Genomic DNA, 23,353 nt, shown 5'->3' on the forward strand with positions numbered 1-23,353 from the left:
AAAAGAGGGAGAGAGAGAGAGAGAGAGAGAGAGAGAGATGGAGAGAGAGAGAGAGAGAGAGAGAGAGAGAGAGAGAGAGAGAGTCTCTCTTAAACACACAGCCACAAAAGTGTCGTGTGACCCAAGAGATGAGAGCTGATTGACCCAAGAGCCAAAGAATTCTCAGGAAGGGATCAATGTTGCACCAAGAGGGAAGAATTTTAGATGGTGCCGAGTTTCCGTACCCTGGAGCTGAAGAAGCCTCAGAAAAATGAGCCATAATATAGAGAAGCGAATCTCAACCCAAAGCTCAACCTTGCTTTTCTGTTACCAAAAGGAAAGCACCAGAGAAAGCACCAGTGGAACTCCCAGGAAGAGTTCCTAGATCCAGACTCTTGGGAGGAAGAGGCACAAATATGTGACCTTGAGCCTGAAGGAACTTGATCCTAGAGAAGCTAACCTTAATCCCCTCCATCTGGACCAACATATGAATGTAATACACACCCTGCCTCATCTCTGGCTCTTTCAATTAAACTGGGGGAGGGGGAGTCAATTTTTGGCTAAATGCAAGTTCTCTCTGTTTTAAGATATTGTTACATGCAATGCTTGACTGTTTAAAGAGCAGCTAATGATCTGTCTCTGAAACAAGACATTTATTCAAACTCATCTTTTGGGGGGCTGGAATTAATAAATTAATTATTCAATTGATTAATGAGCAAAAATCCCTGATTTTTAGAAAACAATAGTTGGCTTTTAACATCTTGGCTTTTTAACACTAACTGATAATGTGGGATCTTGAGTTTTCTAAGCCATTATAACATCATATAATGTCATTAAAACTTGGTACAGAAAGGCCTCTTCCATCGATGACCATCTTAGGAAGACAAGGTCTGCTACATACAATCACACATGCCAAAAAGGAAAGAGTAACCATCAGACCTTGTTTTCAAGAAGGCTCAGCTCAGTGCCACCATTCTCCAATTAAACTATCGCTAGACCCCTCCTCTAGTCAAAAGTGAATTTCCTTCCCTTCCCATTTAGGGAATAAGGACCAGGCGGGGATGGTGATTTCATTGGTATTGGGAACTCCTAGGTTAGAAAACTTCTGCCAGTGCAGGTAGGTGTCCTCTCGGCTACTTATAGCCTGAGAGCTGCCTAGAGCATTGCAGGGTTGGGCGACTCACCCAGAGGCACAGCCAGTGTGTGTCAGGGATGGCACTTGAAGCTGCGTCTGAGTTCAGCTCTGTCCACTGTGCTACACTGCCTCTCATTTACTTAAGCATAATCTTAGGAGACTAAAGAATATATTTCCATGTTTGAATATAGTTTGTAAATAAATATTTGGAAATGAAATAAATCTTGGTGGATTAATTTTTTTTAAAAAAGTGAATTTCCTGGTATAACCATTTTTTAAAAAATAAAAACCTTTACCTTCTGTCTTAGAATCAATGCTAAACAACAGTTCCTAAGCAGAGGAGTGGCAAGGGCTAGGCAATTGGGTTTAAACGACTTGCCCAGGGTCACACAGCTAGGAAGTGTCTGAGGTCAGATTTGAACCCAGGACCTCCTGTCTCCAGGCCTGGCTTTCTATACACTGATCCATGTAGCTACTCCAAGAATTACCATCTAATCGTTGTTTTTTTTTTCATTTAAAACCCTTACCTTAGATCTTATCATCTTATATCTTATATCTTATCATCTTAGATCAATACTGTGTATTGGCTCCTAGGTGGAAGAGTAGTAAGGGCAATGGGGGTTAAGTGACTTGCCCAGGGTCACACAGCTGGGAAGTGGATGAGGCCAAATTTGAACCCAGGACCTCCCATCTCTAGGTCTGGCTCTCAATCTACTGAGCTACCCAGCTGCTCTCAATAATCTTTATTTTTAATGCAATAAAATGCAAGGTCATTGAGGACAAAGAATATTGTGTTTGTGGTTTTATATATCCAGTGCCTTTCACACAGTTTGCATCGATCAACAAGCATTTATTAAGCACTTGATGTGTACCAGTCACTGTGTTCGACCCTAAGAATATAAAGCTGAAAGTAAAAATGTCCCTCCCATCAAGGAGCTCCCATTCTAGAACATACTTCAATGCAAGGTAATATTGGAAGACTGAAAAGACACTAGGGGGAGGTCAGAAAAGGTCTCACATAGGAAGTGGTGCTTACACTGAGCTTTCAAGGAAATAAGGGATTCTAAGAAGCAGAAGTGAGCAATGGGTGTATTCTTGGCAGGAGGCACAGGGTAGGCAAAGGCATGAAAAATGGGAAATGGAGTGTCATATGTGAAGAACACAAGGAGGAAAACCTGACTGAACCACAGAGAGGTAAGTGTCACCTTTTCATCAGAGACTAGAGTAAAAAGGGAGAATATCAAGAGATTTTGAGATATAAAAAAGAGGAAAAGAAGCTCAGAGCAAATAAGAATAATACTTAACACTCATATGTACAAATATTAACTCAGGCATATCTATGAAAGCAGCTAGGTGGCACCAAAGTGCCTGGAGTCAGGAAACCTTGAGTTCAAATCCAGTATCATTTTCTAGCTGTGTGACACTGGGCTAATCACTTAACCCCATTTGCCTCAGCTTCTTCATCTCTAACATGAACAGGAGAAGGAAATGGCAAACCATTCCAGTATCTTTGCCAAGAAAACCCCAAAAGAGGTCAGAATGAGTCAGCTATGACTGAAAGAACCCAACAACAAAATGAGGATATCTACCTCACATGTCTGCTGGGAGGATCAAATTAGATCATATCTGTAGAGCATTTAGCACAGTGCCCAGCACCTAGTGGGTGCTACATAAATATTACTATTATTAGTCATTATTTTTACTAAAGAAAAGAGGATGCCCAAAGGATGAATAGGATCACCCAAGGGTGATAACTAACAACGGAGGTAAGGTACAGCTTGTCTCCGTCTTGTTTCTCTAAAAAGGATTATGATCTTTAGTTGGGTAAAAAGAGAACCCAACAAAGGACTGAAGAGATGATACCCAAGATGAGTAAGGACAGAATGAGAAAATACTCAGCAACTTGAATTCAAACCCCTGGTCCAGCTACCAGGGGACTTAAAGAACTGGCAATATGAGTGATTGCTAAGCCACTGTTCACAATCCTAAAAACTGTAAAGGAACAGAAAGGTATCACAGGAATGAAGGAAAGAAGTACCCATTTCTCATCTCCTTGGTTATGAGAGGCAAAATCAACCACATTCACTTCCATGACACAGTTGTTACTAGGATTTTGTTCTTTTCTTTTTTTCCAATTTGAGAGGAGAGAGGCAAGAGGAGACCTAGTGAGAGGATTGTACTACTCTCTCCCCTCAAAAAAAAAAGGAAAGAGGATCAGTGAGTCACCTTTTTAATACACAAAAGTAATCAGAAGGAATCCCAGAAGGAATTATGACAAGCAGGATAGCCCTGAAAGCCACATGATGAATTTATTAGGTACTTCAAAGGAAAGCAAATTGTCCAAAACAGAGATTTGTAATCCCATGCATAATCCTCTTTCTCTTCTGCTTTGTATAAGGAAATACTCATCACATTTGATCTTCTTTAAATCTAAAATTTTCTTCAAAAGTAAGATTTAAAACAAAGACAAAGGAAAAAAGAACTGGCCATGCCAGACTAACCTTATTTCCATTTTTGACAAGGTTAGTAGGCTAATGGAGAAGAAAAAGGGAGGCAGACTGGTGGAGTACAAAGAGCCAGCCTCCGAGGATGGACCTACTCGGGGCAAGGCCATTCTCTTACACAGGATGTCTGGGCACAGATCTCACAGAGTCCCTGGGAGATTTTCAAAGACTTTAAGTTGCAAAATAGCTACATATCTCCATAAGAAAAGGGAATTTCCTTACCAGAAGCCCCTCACAGCCCCAGACCAAAATCAAAAGTCAGAGGAATGTTACAAATATCATTGACCTAGATTTCAGCAACATCTTCCTGAGTTCAAATTCTGGCCTCAGACGCTCACTAGCTGTGCAACCCTGGACAAGCCATTTAACCTCATTTGCTTCAGTTTCCTCATCTGTAAAAAAATGATCTGGAGAAGGAAATGGCAAACCACTGCAGTATCTTTACCAAGAAACCCCCAAATGGGGTCAGAAAGAGTTGGATATGACTGAACAATTCAGAAACATTGAATAAGGCCATATTCTTCTAGGAAAGATGGAAAGACAGAGGCAAAACAGTATGATTAAGAGGTTTCAGAATGGTCAAAAAGAAAGAGTAAAAAAAAATAAGCATTAATGTTCCAATACTGGCTTGGAAGGAGGTCTGCAGTGAAGTGCCCCAGGGATTTGCACATGGCCCTCCCTGTGCAAGTTAACATTTTATCAAGGACTTTCACTAAATACTGAATCTTCTCTAATAAGATTAAATTTAGTAGACATGAATGTAAAAATTCACTTCTGGGGTCAGAAAATAAACAATAAGTACAAGGTGAAGGAGCCATGGTCAGGAAAGGTTTATTGAAAAACCATTTGGGGACTTTTGTGAGTCTAAGTTCAAGACAAGTCCACAGTATAGGACATGGATCAGGAGATCACAGGCCTAGAGCCAGAGAACTGTAGAGACTCATCGAATCCATCATCTCTTTTAGAGATGAAGAAACTGACACCCAGAGAGGGGAAGAGACTTGCCCAAAGTCACTCAGGTAATGTAGTAGCAAAACCAAGATTTGAGCCCAGGTCCCCTGACCTAAATCCAGCTCCCTTTATACTCTTCCACACTGCTGCTAATTAATCAATCAAACATCTTTAATTAAGTGCCTACAGCTAAGTGGTACAACAGATAGAGAGCCAGGCCTAGAGTCAGGAGGGTTCAAATCCAGTCTAAGCCTAGCTATGTGACCCTGGGCAAGTCACTTAACTCCATTTGCCTCAGTTTCCTCATCTGTAAGATGAGCTGGAGAAGGAAATGGCAAACCACACTAATATATTTGCCAAGAAAACTCAGGGTCATGAAAAGTCAGACCCAACTGAAAATGACTAAACAACAATTGCACAATGTGTTGGGTTCTGTGGATACAAATGCAAAAGGAAGGCAGTCCCTGCCCTTAAGGAGCTTACATGGGGTGGGGGTGGGGGAGGAGGTCACAACATGTTCATAGATACACAAATGCAGGATACATAGTGATGGGGCAAGAGGAGGAAGAAATGGGCTACCATGAGGTTTCGAGGAATCAGGAGATAGCAAGTCCATCACACTCTGTCATTGCTCACATCTACTATCAGGTTCAGGGAGCCACATATCTTAGGAAGAACACTAATAAGCTAGTGAGTGTATACACAGGAGCAACCAGGTTTAGAAAACAATGAAAGAAGAATTCAGGATGATAAAAGGTTTCAAGTTCATACCACAGTAGAATCAGCCAAAAGAATGAGGAATGTGTAGCTAGGAGGAGCACGACAGCCATCTTCAAATATCTGAAGGATCAGCCTTGAGAAGCAAGAGCAATGGGCCAGGGGCAGCAAAGTGGCACAGTGGATAGAGCTCTGGACCTGAAGGAGGGAAGACCTGGATCTGGCCTCAGACACTTCCTATCTGTATGGTCTTGGGCAAGTCATTAGTCCTATTACCTTGTCCTTGCCACTTTTCTGTCTTAGAATTAATTAATGCCAAAAGAGAAGGTAACGGTTTAAAACAAAACAAGCAATGGACCCAAGTTGGAAGGAGAAAATATAGGATGGATGTCAGGAAAATGTTCCCAACAATCAGAGCTATCTCTCAAATGGAATGTGCCTCAGAGGCAGAAGGCCCTCACGATTCTTGTAGCCAAGGCTGGGTGGGCCATAAAGAGAGGCCTTTTTTCAGATAAGACTTGACCCAGAAGATCTCTGAGGCCCCTTCCTGAGCAGAGGGATCAGCATATAACATTCACACACACACACTTAGGCTTCTCCATGATTCTCTGAGCAGATAGCAAGCATTGTCATGTCAGAGGAAATGGCCTTAATTACCCTTAATCACCTCTGACCTTCAAAGTTAGTGAAGTCATTATAGGAAAGTTCTAAATCTTTTGTGGCCTCACTGTGGCTCTCAGACCCAAATGCACTCAGAGACAAGCACCATGTGGGAAAGGCAGCATCTGTCAAAAAGGCAAGAAGGAACCTAGCCACAGGCATGGGGCTGTTAGAGTCCCAGCATCAGAAGATCAGGATGATGCCTTCAATAGCCGCCCTGGCTCCAGTCAATTACACATGATTATTTGTCCAGGAGAAGACACAAATAATCACAAAAGAAGGGAAACCAATCCTCTAGTGAGGGTGGAGGCTAACAGATGGTCTGAGTGTTACGTAAGCATCCCTGAAGGATAAGACCCCAAAGAAGGCCTCTGGCATGTTGTGGACACGCTCTGTGGAGGCTTTCTGGAATGATGGAGATGAGACATACCCAAGATGAGACAAAGAGAAGGCATGGTCGAGCTATATCTGCACTAATGGAAAGCATCCCCCCACAAAGATAAACGAAGAAACACTGATATATTAAAGGAAGAATCCTCAGTGAAATCCTACCTCCAATAAACACGTGCTTCAGTCACTGGGGAAACAGCTACTAGAATCACCTTTTGGTTCAGTAATTTTCAGTCATGTCTGTCTCTCCATGACTCTATTTGGGATTTTCTTGGCAAATATCTTAGAGTCATTTGCATCTCCTTCTCTAGTTCATTTGACAGATGAGGAAATCAAGGCAAACAGGGTTAAGTACCTTGTCCCTAGACACACAGCTAGTATAAATGTCTGAGACTGGATTTGAACTCAGAACTTCCTGACTCCAGAACACAGTACTCTATCAACTGTACCACCGAATTTGCCCAAGAACTATCTTAGTGGGTGGATAAAGTCTCTCTGCTGAAATAAAGCCATCCAAATGAGAAGACCACGAGCCTGGGGATCAGGAGGAAGGCTAAGTTATAGTCCAATCTCTATGGTTTTTCAAGTCACATTATCTCTCCAGACCTCAGTTTCCTCATATCGAAAATGAAGAGGGAGCAGCTATGTGGCCCCACAGATTGAGAGCCAAACCTAGAGATGGGAGGGAGGTCCTGGGTTCAACTATGGTCTCATCACAGCCTAACTGTGTCATCTTAGGCAAGTCACTTAACCCCCATTGCCTAGCCCTTACTGCTCTTCTGCCTTGGAACCAATACACAGTATTGATTCTAAGGCAGAAGGTAGGGGGGTTAAAAAAAAAGGCAGAAAGAAAATGAAGGGATCAGACTAGATGAAGATAGATGAAGATACCCTCTGAGGTCCTGTCTAATTCTAACCTGAATATAGCATTTCATTAGTCAAGAAACCTTTATGAAGTGCCTATCAAGTAGAGAGGATGTCAGGCTAGGCACTAGGAGAAATACAAAATGTAGAGAAAACAAAAAATCCCTCCAATTAAGTATGAATCACAGAATTTAAGAATTTAGGAAGCCATCCAGTCCAACCAGTACATGAACTCCTCCACTATAACCTACTCTTACGAGTAGTCATGCAGCCTCTGCCTGCAGAGCTCCATTGAGGAGATCCATGATCTTCTCAGGACACCCCAGAATATCTCTAGCCAACTCCACTTTGTAAAAAGGTATTTCAGAGATCAAGCCTCAGTGGGTCTCTGTGGCATACCATCCATTGTTCTAAGCTCTGGAGCTGGGGCCAGAGAACAAGACTTATCTCTCTCAGCTATGATATCCCCTCCAGCCCACTCTTTTCCAGAGTAAACTCCCCTCGTTCATTCAAATTAAAGTTTATATGACCTAGATCCAAGGCCATTACCAAGAAAGTGGCGGTGGATAGAGGCTGGGCCTGGAGCCAGGAAAATCCAAATCTCAAATCAGCCTCAGACATTTACTAGCTGTGTAACCCTGGCCAAGTCCCTTTCCTGCTGTCTGCCTCAGTTTCTTCACTGGTAAAACGATGATAAGAACAGCACCTACTTTGGAAGGTTGTTGTAAAGATCAGGTGAGATAATGTTCATGAAGTGCTTAGAACAGAGCCTGGCACATAGTAGACACTATTTAAATAATTATTCTCTTTCCCCACATCCCGGTTGCTCTCCTCTAAATTCCCCATTTCTTACCAATGTCTTCCTTACACTGTGTTGCAGAGCCCTGAACACGCTCCTGCAGATGAAGTATGATGAGGGCAGAGGGCCATGGGATGAGCACCCCCTTATTCCAGGACTCCAGTTCACAATACAGCCCAAGAATGCATTAGCTCCTATGGCTGCTGCACCACATTACTAATTCATGTTGAGTTTGTGGACCACTAAAACCTTCAGATCTTTCTCAGACCAACTGTCCTCTGACCATTCTCTCCGTCATACCTTTGGGAAGTTGCCTTTTGGTACCAAATTGTAAGACTTTATCATCTTCTCCACCAAATTTCATCTGATTAGACTCTCAAATCCTCTCGCCTGGCTAGAGCTTTCTGAATCCTGACTCTGTCATCTCGTAAGGAGATAAAGTACATACAGAGATAACAGTAACACAGAGAGTACACGTTAAGTGCATCAGAGAATTATATGTCCTACGTGTGCTGCCCACAGTGACTGGCTATGAAGCCTGGGAGCTGGACCCTGGGGAGAGAGGCCCCTCTGGATCTGGGCTGTTGGGGGCTTTGCTCAGTGGAGACATCTCTGCCAACAAAGGGACCCTGTCCCAAGTACACACGAACGCATGCGCGCACACACACACACACACACACACACACACACACACACACACACAGACACCCAGAAAGGTTCCATATGTAGTGTGCCTTTACCATCCCAGGGTTCTACCTCATTGAAGACAATCCGGAGCTGCTGTCCCGCCATGGTCTTCAAGGACTTTGCTGTGCTTTTCCATGTTCTCCCAAAGAAGTGTCGATAGGTGACATCAAAGAAGGAGACCCGGAGATGGTACTCCACACCCGACAGCACCTCCAGCACCCTCTGGGAAGCAAAAGACACAAAATCCCCTGTAGGTGCCTCTGAGTTCCAGAGTACAGTCCAGCTGACACTAGTATACTTCCAGCATGACTCAGGCCATGGCTCCTAGGGAAACTAAGGCTAATCCCTCATTTGGGGACAACCAGTGAGAGAACCAAAGGAAAAGCCTGGGGGCTCAATGGCTCCCTTTAGTTTGTATATTTATAGAGAGCTGGTTCTTGGACTTTGGTCATCTTCTGCACACTTTTGCTACCAGTTACTAAAACATCTAATGAGAGAGGAAAGGTATAAAAAAGAAATTCAAAAGAGAAGAGTCTTGGTCTTGTTCTCTACCCCCTGGGCCAAATGATTTTCATACTCCACAGAAAACCTATTTAAACAACATACTTCTTTGGAAAAGTCTTTCAATTTTAAATTTTGGTCTAATGAAAAGAGCCCTGTATCAGGGGTCAGAAGAGTGGAGTTCAGATTTCAGTTCCGGGGGTGACTACCCATGTGGCCTAGGGTTCATTACTTCATTTCTATGTGCCTTAGCTACTACCTCTATGAAATAATGGGAGGAAGACCTTTCAAGGTCTCTTCCAGGCCTAAATCTGTTATTCAATAAGTCTAAAACGCTAAAAAAAGAATTCACAAATGACTCTCCCAAATTAAAGAAGCACTTTAATTTATTATTAATTTAATTTAATAATTAAATTCTTTGAATGAATTTTAAAATGTTCAAAGAGACTATAATCGAATTAAACTTAATGAAAATGATAAATGGAGTAGAGGACAGAACCCCAAGTCAAGAACATTTGAACTCATCAACTATGTAGCACAATATATAGACTACTAGGCCTGGAGTCAGGAGGACTTGGGTTCAAATCTGATTTCATAATCTTCCTGACTGTGTGATGCTGAGCAACTCACTTATCTTCAGTTGCCTAGCCCTTGATACTCTTATGTCTTAGAACTGATAAGGGTCTCAAAAAATAATAAAAAAAAAAAGACCTGAATTCAAAACCAGACTTAGACATTCTATAGCTATCACGGAATAAATCATCTAACTTGTCAGCCTAAGTTTTCTCACTATAAAATGGAAATGAAAACAGCACTTACCTGACAGTATTGTTGTATGGGTCAAATGAGGTAATATTTGTAAAAGTGCCTGGCATGTATAGTAGGCACTATATAAATTATTATTCCCTTCCCTTTATATCTCTAAGGAATGACCCCTTAGAAAGTATTAATAAGGTTATCATGAGGGTCAAAAATTAATATGTAGGGGCAGTTGGGCAGCACAGTGGAGATAGCACCAGGCATAGAGATAGGAAGTCCTGGGTTCAAATCTGACCTCAGATACTTCCTAGCTATGTGACCCTGGGCAAGTCACTTAATCCCAATTGCCTAGTCCTTACCACTCTTTTACCTTGAAACCGATACTTAGTATAGATTCTAAGATGGAAGGTGAGGGTTAAAAAAAAACAAAACACATAATAGTTTCCACATTTAGCCTGACGTCAGAACCACTGTCATAACGAGAGAATGAGTAGCTCTCAGAAGCTGACCCTGCTTTATTTTATGTTGTTCTTTAGTAAGCTACTAGGTTGACACAGGAACGACTATCTAAATTAGGCTCCTCCTTTATCATGTCTCTTTAGCCTTCTAGTAGCTATCCCACTTGTTCTCCATTCCCCTCCCCCCCATCCTCAACCCCTGCAAAATGATGCTGCTGCTCAGGAATGAAAATCATGGCACATTTTAGGGACTCTGAGTCCCCATTAAGCAGAATGTACATAAAATCTCCATCCCATTAGCAAGAGAGAACAGTACAGATTACATAGAGATCTAAAAAAAAAAATCTCCTGAGTCCAGAGTGAAAAACACCACAGAAATCTCAGGGGAAGTCAGGAAATGGGCAATATCGTACCCTGTCTGCCATCCCCTGGCCCCACTAGCAGGAGGCTCTGCCTAGTTAGATAATCCAAACCGTGTGGGATATGAATGTCAGAAGATGAAAAAAAAAATCTCTTGCAAAGGCTCTTTGTCAGCTAAAGGACATCTGTCAGAATGAGAGCAACAGAACTAGCCCTGCTTGAGTCTGGGAAAACACCGATGGAATGAAAGAAAAAAGGGCTTTTGATATGAACACTAATAAGGCTGACAGGAGGCCTAACAGCTTTGTACTGTTCCATCCTTAATTAAGAGACATGAAAAGGCCAGCTTGACGGAAGCAGTACGAGGAAGTCTGTCATCTCTTAAAAACAACCTGGGGGGGTAGGAGGGGGTTGGATCTCTGGATGGTGTACTTACATGTACATGTGCCCATATGTGTGTGTGCCCATATGTGTATGGGCCTGCTTTTCAAAAGCTCTATGGTTTCTGTTGGTAGAACTATGAACTGATGCAACCCTTCTGGAGAGCAATATGGAACCACATTCAAGGACCATAAAACTATGCATGTCTTTCAACCCAGCAATACCACTATTGGGTCTGTATCCCAAAGAGACCAGAGATAGGGGAAAAGGACCTACTCTACCAAAATCTTTTTATCAGCTCTTTTGTAGTGACAAAGAATTGGAAACTGAGGGGATGTCCATCAATTAGAAAATGGCTTAACAAGTTATGGCATATGGTTGTAATGGAATACTATTGTGCCATAAGAAGTGATAACAAGGAGATCAGAAAACTGAAAAGACTTATATAAACTGATGCAAAGTGAAATGAATGGGACCAGAAGAATAGTGTATAAAGTAACAGAAATATTATATGGTGGTCAACTGTGAAGGACTAAACCATTACCAGTAAAGCAAGTTTCCAAGATAATCACAACAGACTCGGGTTGAAAATTGTCTCCACGGCCAAAGGAAAAACCGTTGGGGTCTGAGTGCAGATCAAAACACACCATCTTCCACTTTATTTCCTTCATGAGCTTTTGTTTTATTATATGTGATTTCTATCACAAAATGAGTGATATGAAAATATAGACTGCACAAAAGCACTAGTATAATCTGTATCAGACCATTTATTGCCTCAGGGAGGAAGGGAAAAGGGATAGAGTGAGAAAAATCTGAATCCTAAAATGTCAGAAAACAATTGGCAAAAACTGCTTCTACTCAAAAACTGAGTAAATAAATAAGTAAATGATTTTTAAAAAAAACACTCGAAGAAAGAAAAAAAAGTTCTCTAGTTTCACAAAGTGTTGAAATGTCCAACTGATGGGCAGTTATTCTGTCTCGGAGCATGCCCAGGACCCAAGGTCATGACAAGAGAGTAAGCTGAAACTGATGTGTTGACTAGAAGTCTAATTCCAGCTGAAACTAATAACAACATACACATGTTGACAACAAACAGCATGTTTCTTTACCGGCTTAATCTGTAGTCCCTCGAGCCACTTCAGGACACATTGAAATGCTGTTGACTCCTTCAAAAGTTGGCGCCCTCTCTGCGGGTGTGGGGGGATCAAGAAGTTTTGTAGGAATGTTCGGTGCCACTCAGTCATTCTTCCAGTTCCTGGATCCCTCCTGTCTTTGGATTACCTGTGCCATCCATGTCAAAGGAAGAACACGCAAAATTATGGTAGCAATGAGATTATCTTAATGCTCAAAAATTCCTAAGCTTAAGAGTTAGTTAGGGCAAGGGTTAGGCTCAGTAGATAATCAAGCCTAGAATTGGGAGGACCTAAATTGAAATCTAACCTCAGACACTTTGTAGCTCTGTGACTCTGGGCAAGTCATTTAACCCCATTTGTCTAGCCCTTGTCCTTTTATCTTAGAGTTGTTACTAAGACAGAAAGTAAAGAGTTTGAAAAAAAAGGGGGGCTCCTCTTCTCTGCCAGGTAAATTCTGTGCCTGCAGCGAGACAGTTAGTTCAGCATGGCTCTAACTTCCTTGTAATCAGAGTGATTCAAATATCTCTCCTGTTAGGCAAAAGTAATTCTGATTTGACACAATATATTGGGATCTCTCCTGCTATTAAGATCTTAGGTTTTGTGATGGAGTTTGTTAGGAACTAAGAAACCATTTAGTGAGTGGCAGCACATCACTTGGAACTGTTTGTTTATGCCATGAGTCTTTATTGTGTATGGGCAAAGCAACTTCCTAGGTGGTGGCAAGTCACAGAAATAAATAATGAGATGACAACTTGGCCCTCAAGGAATCCACTTCAAGAACTACAGTCTCATTAATGTGTAGTTCACACTCCATCACTGCCTAATGACACTGGTTGACCTTCATTTGAGCCCTCCTGGAAATCCACTGCCACAGGTCAAGCCAACATTCTAGGGCCTTCCTCTATTCAGTCAATGGTCAACAGGCATTTATTAAGTCCCAACTATGTGCCAGGCATTGTGCTAAGTGCAATATCTCTTGGCACCACATAGATACTAGAGGAATACACAAGTCACCCATCAACTAATTATTTTCTGCTCTTGTCACTTAATCAGCCTACTTTTTTTTAAGTCACATATTTCTCTGCTGATTGGCTTTTCTCTTCTAAAACATGCCACAGCTTGAATTTGCTCATATGCCCCTTTCTCCTGTGTCATTTAAAATTATTTTAAGCCCTGGGAGACCACAAACCCCAGGGCTCCCTGCTACAACTTCCCCTGACACCTCCCACTTCCTTTGTGTATGGTGGTTGACTGTGGTCCTGGCTGCTAAGTGGGTAAGTGCATGATGTTGGACATGGATTGCTTTGATTGGGCATTATTCAAAGACCTAGTATGATTTTTTTTCTTATTTAGAACTTTTTCCATATAAAATTTAGGATTGGGTGTTTAGAATTTTTCATCCAATAGTCATTTGGCTCTTTTTGTGCTAATTTTTCTGACGAATTTGATTGGCAATGATTCATATGCCTCCTGCCTCAGTTATATATTCCAATGTTTCTTTCTATCCTCCTCAGGGGGGAATATGTTTTTATTTCATATGGAGAGTTTAAGTTATTTTAGGAAAAGAAGTTTACTGCCTCCTGTAATCCAAATGGAGATGCCCGTGGAGACCACATGGAGAACACATGCTGATCCAGGAGCCTAAGAGAACAACCGGATATGCAAAAAAAAATTTTGAACTTCAGGAGGTTTTAAATTCATTTGTCTGGTTTAAATTCTTTTGTTTTTTTAAATTCATCTGTTTTATTTAAATGCATTTGTTTTATGTATATATATGTATGTATATATATATACATATATGTTTTGTTGTGAAAAATGGGGACTATCCCCTGAATTTTTTTGTAAAAGAAGCACCAAGTATTTGATTTCCTTATATTGTAAAAGTTGTTACCATTCTCCCCTTATATTGATGTATATATCCTTTGTTTTATTGTAATTGTAAATTTACTTATGTTTGTTATGATCCATTGAGGAGACTGGTCTGTGTCATTTAAAATTATTGTAAGCCCTGGGAGACTACAACTCCCAGGGCTCCCTGCTACAACTTCCCCCGACACCTCCCACTTCCTTTGTGGGAGGTGTTGGAGAAAGTATAAAAGAGAAAGTTTGGCACCTTTTCACTCTCTCTATCCTGGAGGCTCTCTGGAGCCTGGAGGCTGGCTGATGCTAGTCTACCTTGCAGAGCTCTCTCTTAGCACCTTTTCCCCCTTCCATCTATCTCCTAGTTTTCCCTAGACCTTCCCTTTTCTAATTTAAATAAAACCTAGTTATTCTAAACCCTAAGTTGCTATCTGATCTTTTATTTGAGTCCCAAAGGGCTCTGGTCAATTTCCCCCTGTGGGGCTGGAGACCACTACCTTCTACCTTCCTCTCTCCTTTCTCCCATTCATCCTTCCTCCAAGATACCTTCTCTTCATCCCCTCATGCTCCCCACCATAAATCACATCACAGCTACATGGTTGGTCTTCAGATTATTTGGATTCTTTAGAAACTGCAATATTTCATTATTCCAGTATCAAAACATCACCAGGAGACTATCAGTGTAAAAAAAGGGACTTTAGGAGGTGGGGTAGCTAGGCAGCCCAGTGGATAGAGACTCAGGCCTAGAGTCAGGAGGTCCTGGGTTCTAATCTGACCTCAAGACACTTCCTAGCTGTGTGACACTGGGCAAGTCACTTAATCCCCAATGCATAGCCCTTGCCACTCTTCTGCTTTGGAATGAATACACAGTATCGATTCTAAGACAGAAGGTGAAGGTTTAAAAAAAAGATAGAATTTTGTTTCATGTGCAGATACATATAAATATCAATAAGAAAACTTTTAAAGGCATAAAAGAAGAAGATCATGCTAAGGGACAGACTAGTGGGCAGTCAATCAGTCAACAAGGATTTATCAAGTTCCTACTATGTGCCAGGCACTATGCTAAGCTTAGGGATACAAGGAAAGGCCAAAAGGGCCCCTGGCCTCAGGGAGCTCACTGTCTAATGGGAGAGATAGGACATAAATAAATAGATACATACAAGAAATACACAGGATAAAATGGAGATCATCCCAGAAGGAATACACTGAGAGGTGGGGGGGAGAAGATAGGGAAAACCTGGGATTAGAATGAAAAGAAGAAGAAAGTCTGACAAATAAATAAGTAGGTGAGGTGAGGGAGTAGAGCATTTCAGGGGCAGGCTACTGCCAGTGAAAAAGACCCAAGGTGGGAGATGGGAGGTAGAGTATTGTGTTGAGGAGTGACAAGACCACCATTATAGAAACAGAAAGTACAAGAAAGGGAATGAATGATAAGAAAGCTAAAAACGCAGGAAGTAGCCCGGCCATAAAAAGCATTGAATGCCAAACAGAAGATTTTCTGTTTTATTCTAAAGATGATAGGAAGCCAATAGAGCTCACTGAGTGACATGGCCCAATTTATGAAGCAGCTAAGCAGTGCAGTGGGTGGAGTGCTGGACCTGGAGTCTGAAAGATCCGAATTCAAATCCAGCCTCAGACACTTACCAGCTGTGTGACTCTGGGCAAGTCACTTCACCTTTGTCTGCCTCAGTTTCTTCAACTGTAAAATGGAAATAATAAGAGCTTTGCAGGGTTGTTGTGAGGATCAAACAAGTTACCTGTAAAATGTTTAGCACAGTGTCTGGAACATAGAAGGTGCGATATAAATGGTATCTATTATTGATGTTGTTAATATTATTATTACTTTTATGTCTTGGAAAAATCACATTGGTAGCTGGATAGAGGATAAAATGGATCTGGTACAGGCTTGAGCACACACAAAAGAGAGTCTTTATGTGTTTATGGACATCCCCATCTTCAAATATAAAAGGATGGTCAAAAGAGAGGGATCGCTAACTTTCTAGAATAAACTCCAGGAAAATGGGTCATATAGCATTATATTTAAAAGAATCCCATTTTCTAAATGCTATTTATACAGGACCTGGTTGATGCTGTGCTTTTGGCTTAGCTTTATTAAATTACTCCTTTTCCCTTTTTAAAAAAAAATTCTTAAGTTTGAATTAAACCCAGAAGGGACAAACCCTTTCATTTTCTATTTTTTAAACTTATTTTATTTTATTTCCCACAATAACATATAAAAAGTTCCAACATTTTTTAAAGAATTTTGAGTCTTAAATTCTCTCCTTCCCTTCCTCCCCCCATAACACAAACATTTTTCAATATTAATTCATTTGTGGAAGGAGACTAAAAAAAATTAAGAAAGTGAAAAAAGGGGGGAAGCTGGGTGGCTCAGTGGATTGAGAGCCAGGCCTAGAGATGGGAGGTCCTAGGTTCAAGTCTGGCCTCAGACACTTCCTAGCTGTGTGACCCTGGGCAAGTCACTTGACCCCCATTGCTTACCCTTACCACTCTTCTGCCTTGGAGCCAATACACAGTATTGTGTAAATACTCACTTTAGTCTGGATTCAGACTCCATCAATTCTTTCGCTAGAAAGATGGCATTTTTTTACAATGAGACATTTGGGATTGTTTGGGATCATTGTACTACTAAGAATAGTTAAGTTATTTGCATAGTTCATCATATAGTATTCCTATCACCCTGTACAATGTTCTCCTGTTTCTGCTTACTTTACTCTGTTTCAGTTCATGTAAGTCTTTTCAGGGTTTTTTGTTTTTTTTTTTGTTTTGTTTTTGTTTTGTTTTTTGAGCTCTGCCTGCTCATCATTTCTTAACAGCACAATAATACTCCATTACAATCATACACTATAACTTATTCAGCCACTCCCCAATTGAAAGGTATCTCCTCACTTTCCAATTCTTTACCGCAACAAAAAGAGCTACTCTACATATAGGTCATTCCCCTTTTTCAACCCTCTCATTTAAAAGATGAGAAAACAAAGGATCAGGCAAAGGAAAAGATGGGCTCAGAATCATGCTTTATCTTGGGTCAAATGAATTCATACAATCTCAAAGGGGGGGGGGACCTCAAAGATCATCTGGTCCAATCCACATCTGAACAATTTACCCCTCTATGATATCCCAACAAGTGTTCCATCCAACCTCCACTTGGAGACTTCTAGTGATAAGAGAATTCATTACCTCCCACAGGAGCCCATTCACTCTTCGGACTGCTCTAATGGCAGGCAAATGTGTCCTCCTGTTAAGCAAAAGCCAACCTCTTGGTTACTTCTACCTGTTGAGACTAGATTTGCACCCTAAGGCTAAGCAAAAAAATTCTAATCCTTCTTGCATCTGGAAGACCTTCAGATATTTCCCATCTCTTCTTCAGGCTAAAAATTTCCAGTTTCTTCAACTGTAGCACCCAGTTCCAGGTCCCTTACCTTTCTGGTCACTTATCTCCAGATGTTTTCTAACCTGTGCCAACTGTTCTTACTAAAAATTGACACCCAAATCTGAATGCAGTACTCCTGTGTGGTCTTACCAGAGCAAAGTACAATGGAATTACTGCTTCTCTTATTCTTAACATGATAGTTTTATTAATGCAGCCTCAGACTTATTAGTACATCCTCCTTGTCCTTCTGCAGTCTTTGACATTAACAAGCTAGGTTCTTCTAGATACTCTCTCCCAAGTTTTTATGACACTGCTTTCTCTTGGTTTTACTCCTATCCATCAGACTGTTCCTTCCATCTCCTTTGCTGGATCTCCATCATGTTCACCCACTATGGGTATTCCTCCAAGGCTCTCTCCTGGGGCCTTCTTCTATAATATTTCATTTGGTGATGTGATTCTCTCTGTTCCACTGAATTCAGTTGTCATCATTACGCAGATAATTTTCAAATATGTTAATCCAGCTGTAACCTCTCTCCTGACCTGCATCAGTAGCTGATATCCAATAGAGCACGGCTAGTGGATAGAGTGCTAGAAGAGTCAGGAAGACTCATCTTCATGAGTTCGAATCTAGTCTCAGATACTTACTAATTGTGTGACCCTGGGCAAGTCATTTAAACATTTGCCTCAATTTTCTCATCTGTAAAAGGAAATGGCAAACCATTCTAATATCTTTACCAAAAAACCCCAAATGGCATCATGAAGAGTTGGACACAACTGAAAAATGACTGAAAACATCTTAAACTCAACATGCCTCAAACTGAACTCAATCTATTTCTCCCTAAAGCCTCCCCTCTTCCAAACTTCCTTATTACTGTTGAAGGCATCATCACCCTCCCAGACACCCAGGCTCCAACATAGGTGGCATGCTCAATGCTTCACTATTTCTTGTCTCTCTTATTGAGAGACATCTCTCTCATTCCCAACATCTCTCACATCCTCTTTGTTCTCCTCTATGACATGGCTGCCATCTTGGTGCAGGCCCTCTTCATCTCATATCCAGACTATTCTAGTAGCCTTCTGAAAGATATCCCTGTATGAAGTCTCTCTACTCCAGTCTATCCTCCACTTGGCTGCCAAAATGATCTTCCTAAGGTGTGGGTCTAACCACGTGTGGCACACATACATACCATACACCACACACACACACACACACACACACACACACACCACTCACCCCTACCTCCCCCCACCCCAACCTAATAAACTCCAGCGGCTTCACTTTCTAACTGGGATCAAAAATATAATCTTTGTTTTTTAAAGTCCTTCACAGTCTGGTCTCTTCCCACCTTTCCAGTATTCTTACATATGGCTCCCCTCCAAGTTCTTCCTGTAGCTTACACATGACACTGCACCTCCAGATTCAGCGCCTCTTCACTGGCCGTCCCCCAGACCTATATTCCCCTTCCTCCTTTTCTCCACCTCCTAGATTCCTGCCATAGTCAGCTCCAAGTATACTTTCTAAAAGACACCTTTTCAGTCCCCTTTAAAGCTACTGGCCATCCCCCTGTACCATCTCCAAGTGATCTTGCATATATCTTATTTGCAGGTAGCTAACTACATATTGTCATTCCCATGAAATTGTGAATTCTTCAAGAGCAGAGGCTGCTTTTACCTTCATTTGTACCCTCAACACTTAACTCAGTATCTGGCACATAGTAAGTTCTTTTTTTTTTTAAACCCTCCCCTTGCACCTTAGAATCAATACTGTGTATTGCTTCCAAGGCAGAAGAACAGTAAGGGTAAGCGATGGGGGTTAACTGACAGAGGTAAGAGGTGTCTAAGGCCACATTTGAACCCAGGACTTCAAATCTCCAGGACTGGCTCTCTATCCATCGAGCCACCTAGCTACCCCCACACAGCTCCCTCCATGCTACTGTTGTGCCATTGATTTTTTTTTTAAATCCTTATCCTCCATCTTAGAACCAATACTAAGTATTGGTACCAAGACAGAAAAGTGGTATGGGCTAGGCAAGGGGGGTTAAGTGACTTGCTTAAGACTAGTTACACAACTAGAAAGTGTCTGAGGCCAGATTTGAATGCAAGACCTCATTTTCAGGCTGTTGCTCTATCCACTGAACTACATAGCTGCCCCATTCCATTGATTTTTAATCCAAACATAGAACTTTACATAAATTCTGATGAAATTTCAGTCTATCATTCTAGCATGTCAAAATCTTTGGAGATTTTGTTTCCATTGCTAGTGTGCTAACTATTCCTCCTAGCTTCAGGTCATATGTAGATTTGGTAAGTATTCTATCCTTATCTTCATTTAAGTCACTGATAAAAAAAATATCAAACCAGTCAGAGACAAGGGAGCAGATCCCTGGGATATTCTACTAAAGAACTCCTTCTGAGTTAATGTTAATTTTTTAATTGCTACTTTCATGTCTAGTCAATTCTTAATCCACTTATTCCCATTTTATCAATAATTTGAAATTCTATATTGTGTGTAGAGGAATTGGAGGGAGTCAACTAAAAGTATGGCTCCAACCTACCTGTACAACAAAATATAATGAAAAGAGGTGTGAGCTGGAAGTCACAAGATTTGGTTTCAAATCCTGGTTCTAACTAACTAACTAGTCTCTCTAAGCTTCACATTCCTGATCTGTAAAATGAGGGGGAAAATACAATGCAAATTGTAAAAGGCTATATAAAAGGAACCGTTATCCCCTTAAGACAAGGTGCCCTTCAGCCAAACTGACAATCTGCTCTTTCCTGAACACATCAGCTCTTTCCTGGCATCTTTGTTATCTATGTTCATGCTTATACTATGTGCCCTTTGCCTGGAATGTCTCCCCATTTTTTCAGCTCCATTCACCCAATTTCTACTACTATTTCAAGGCTCAACTCCAATGCCAGCTCCTCCAGGTAGCCTTCTTGGATTTATTCACATAAACAAACACACCTAAGCAGGAAGCAATCTTCCTCCTCTGGACTATAAGAGCACTTTACTTGCTTCTCTTAACACATAAACCCTTTTGCCTTTGTGTTATAATTAGGTCATTCAATCTCATTAATGGAGTAAATTATAAGCTACAGGCTAGAGTCTGAATCTTTCCTTCTTTATATCTTCAACTTACCTTTTACAGTGCTTTACACAGAGCTGACACTTAATGCCTCTGGCTCCTGCCCACCAGCTAGGATTTTTCCTCCCTGGGGAGCCTGAAACCAACATCACTGCTTTCATCTCTAATCGAGAGATGGCAAAACCTCTACATGGAGAGGCAAAAGAACCTGTGCTTTCACAACCTCTCTAGGCTTCCATTTCCTCATCTGTAAAACGAGAGGGTTGAACTAGATATGGGTTTCTGAGCCTCCGTGGGATCCATGGAACAAACTAGACAGTCTATAAGGTCCCTTCCAGCTCTAAAGCTATGATCTTATCAACCAGCCATTAATACAAACTATTAACTATTTTGATATTATTGTAAACTGAGCCATACCTATGTTTCCTTCATCCCACTGCTCCTGTAAGAAAAAAAAAGGAAATATTGGAAATGGTGGCAGTTTCTTTGTTTAATACTGATGACTGACAAATATGATCATATAATCTGCTTCTCCACACCAAAAGATCTTCATCATCTTGGAACATGCTTTTCTTCCAATTTCCCATAAGAAGTATCCCTCCTCTCTTACTAGACAAACTGGAGCATGTCTAGAAGTGGGTGCCTAGAATGGAGAGAGGATGGGAGACCATGCTATAGGGAAAGCAAATAAAAGAATTCAGGCAAGGAAGGAAGGAAGGAAGGAAGGAAGGAAGGAAGGAAGGAAGGAAGGAAGGAAGGAAGGAACGAAGGAACGAAGGAACGAAGGAAGGAACGAAGGAAGGAAAAAAGGAAGGAAGGAAAAAAGGAAGGAAGGGAAAAGGGAGGGAGAAAGAGAGGAAGGAAGAAGATAATGATTTTATTAATTTATCAATATTGTTTACAATAATATATAATAAATATTATTTACACATTTATTATTAGGTACAGCTAGGTAGTACAGTGGATAGTGCACAGGGCCTGGAATCAGGAAGACTTGAGTTCAAATCTGGCCTGAGTCACTTACTCCCTATGTGATTTTGGGCAAGTCACTTAATCTTGTTTGCCTCTGTTTTCTCAACTATAAAATGAGTTGGAGAAGGAAATGACAAACCACTCCATTATCTTTGCTAAAATAACTCCAAATGGGGTCATGAAGAGTCAAAGATACCAAAACAACTGAACAGCAACATGTGCTAGTTTCTGTACTAAGATTTAAGGATGCTAAAAACAAGCAAAAAGACCACCTTCTGCCTTCAGGAGCACACAAAAGAGAGCTACAAAGTTTAGAATTGGGGGAGGGGGTACCCAGCACAAGTACAAGGTTATGGTTATGTAGTACAGAAAATCAGGAACAGAAGGAAAGAAGGCTGGCCTGAGCCTTTCCACAAGCGGAGGCTCCTGGAGAAACTAGCCAATGAGAGAACGATGTGTCTTTGTGCACTAGAGAAGAGCTTTCAAGATAGATTACTCTTCTGCTTAGTCTCAAAACTAGGGGAAATAGGTAGAAGGCATCAAGATTGCAAACACCACCATCCAAAAGATGAACAGGTGACCAAGAGAAGTCATGAGTGCCTCCTCCTGGAAAGTTTCCTCACAAAAGCTGAACAACCACTTACTTGAAGGGGATTCTCTGACAGAGGCAGGTTAGACTGATCACTTCCTCCGGCCCTTCTAACACTGAGACACTGTGACTCTCTGGTATGCCGCATTGTTCTGCCATCCACTATGTGTCTTTCTACTGACCTTTGAGGCACCTGTAAACTTGATTCTTTGGGGATTATATCCAGAAGCATTATTAGGAAATTGCTGGTATTAAAAAGAAGGGCTTTTGCCACAGTGAACAGCTTGGTATTGCCGAAAGTCCAATACAGTTTCTTAAATGTAATCTAGCCTGTTCATTCTCTTCCTCCTACTGAATTATGGATCCACCCTGTTGCCATCTGCAGTGGTTGTCTAAAAGATAGGGACTGATTGATTTAGATGATATATAATTATTTCACACTCTATCCATTTACGTACCTTTTTTTTTTTTTTTTTAAACCCTCACCTTCCGTCTTGGAGTCAATGCGTACCTTTTTCAGTTGTGTTCTATTCTTCATGACCCCACTTGGGATTTTCTTGGCAAAGATACTGGAGTGATTTGCTATTTTCTTCTCCAGTTCATTTGACATATGAGGAAACTGAGGCAAACAGGGTTAAGTGACTTGTCCAGGCTCACATAGGTAATGAAGCATCTGTGGACATATTTGAACTCAGGCCTTCCTAATTCCATGCCCAGCATCCTATCCAATGCACCATATCCCAACAAATGAGCCTATTAGGGGGCAGCTGGATAGCTCAGTGGATTGAGAGTCAGGCCTAGAGACAGGAGGTCCTAGGTTCAAATCTGGCCTCAGACACTTCCCAGCTGTGTGACCCTGGGCAAGTCTCTTGACCCCCATTGTCTACCCTTACCACTCTTCCACCTAAGAGCCAATATGCTGAAGTTACGGGTTTAAAAAAAAAAAAAAGAAAAAAAATTAGCCTATTAGATGTTCCTTAAACTCCACATTCCATCACCTGATTGCTTGCCTTTGCACAGATTGTCCCCCAATTCCTCTTTCAACCCCCCACCATCTCAGAATCCTTGGTTTCCTTCAAGATTCAACTCAAGGAGGCAGCTGGGTAGCTCAGTAGCTTGAAAGTCAGTCCTAGAAACAGGAGGTCCTAGGTTCAAATCTAGCCTCAATCACTTCCTA

At 41.3% G+C, this 23,353-nt stretch overlaps 1 protein-coding gene across 1 annotated transcript in view; it reads right to left on the minus strand.

The window, feature by feature from the left end:
- The window catches only part of NPHP4 (nephrocystin 4), a 180,964-nt gene extending 168,575 nt beyond the window's left edge, over nucleotides 1–12,389 (minus strand). Inside the window, exons 1-2 of the mRNA XM_044671236.1 lie at nucleotides 12,255–12,389; nucleotides 8,756–8,908 (exon numbers count right to left, since the gene is read on the minus strand). Of these exons, the coding sequence (XP_044527171.1) occupies nucleotides 8,756–8,908; nucleotides 12,255–12,389 (288 nt within the window). The remainder of the gene's footprint in view (nucleotides 1–8,755; nucleotides 8,909–12,254) is intronic.
- Between the last annotated feature and the right edge of the window lie 10,964 nt (nucleotides 12,390–23,353).

This window comes from Gracilinanus agilis, chromosome 3 (assembly GCF_016433145.1).
Source record: "Gracilinanus agilis isolate LMUSP501 chromosome 3, AgileGrace, whole genome shotgun sequence".
Lineage (NCBI taxonomy): Eukaryota > Metazoa > Chordata > Mammalia > Didelphimorphia > Didelphidae > Gracilinanus > Gracilinanus agilis.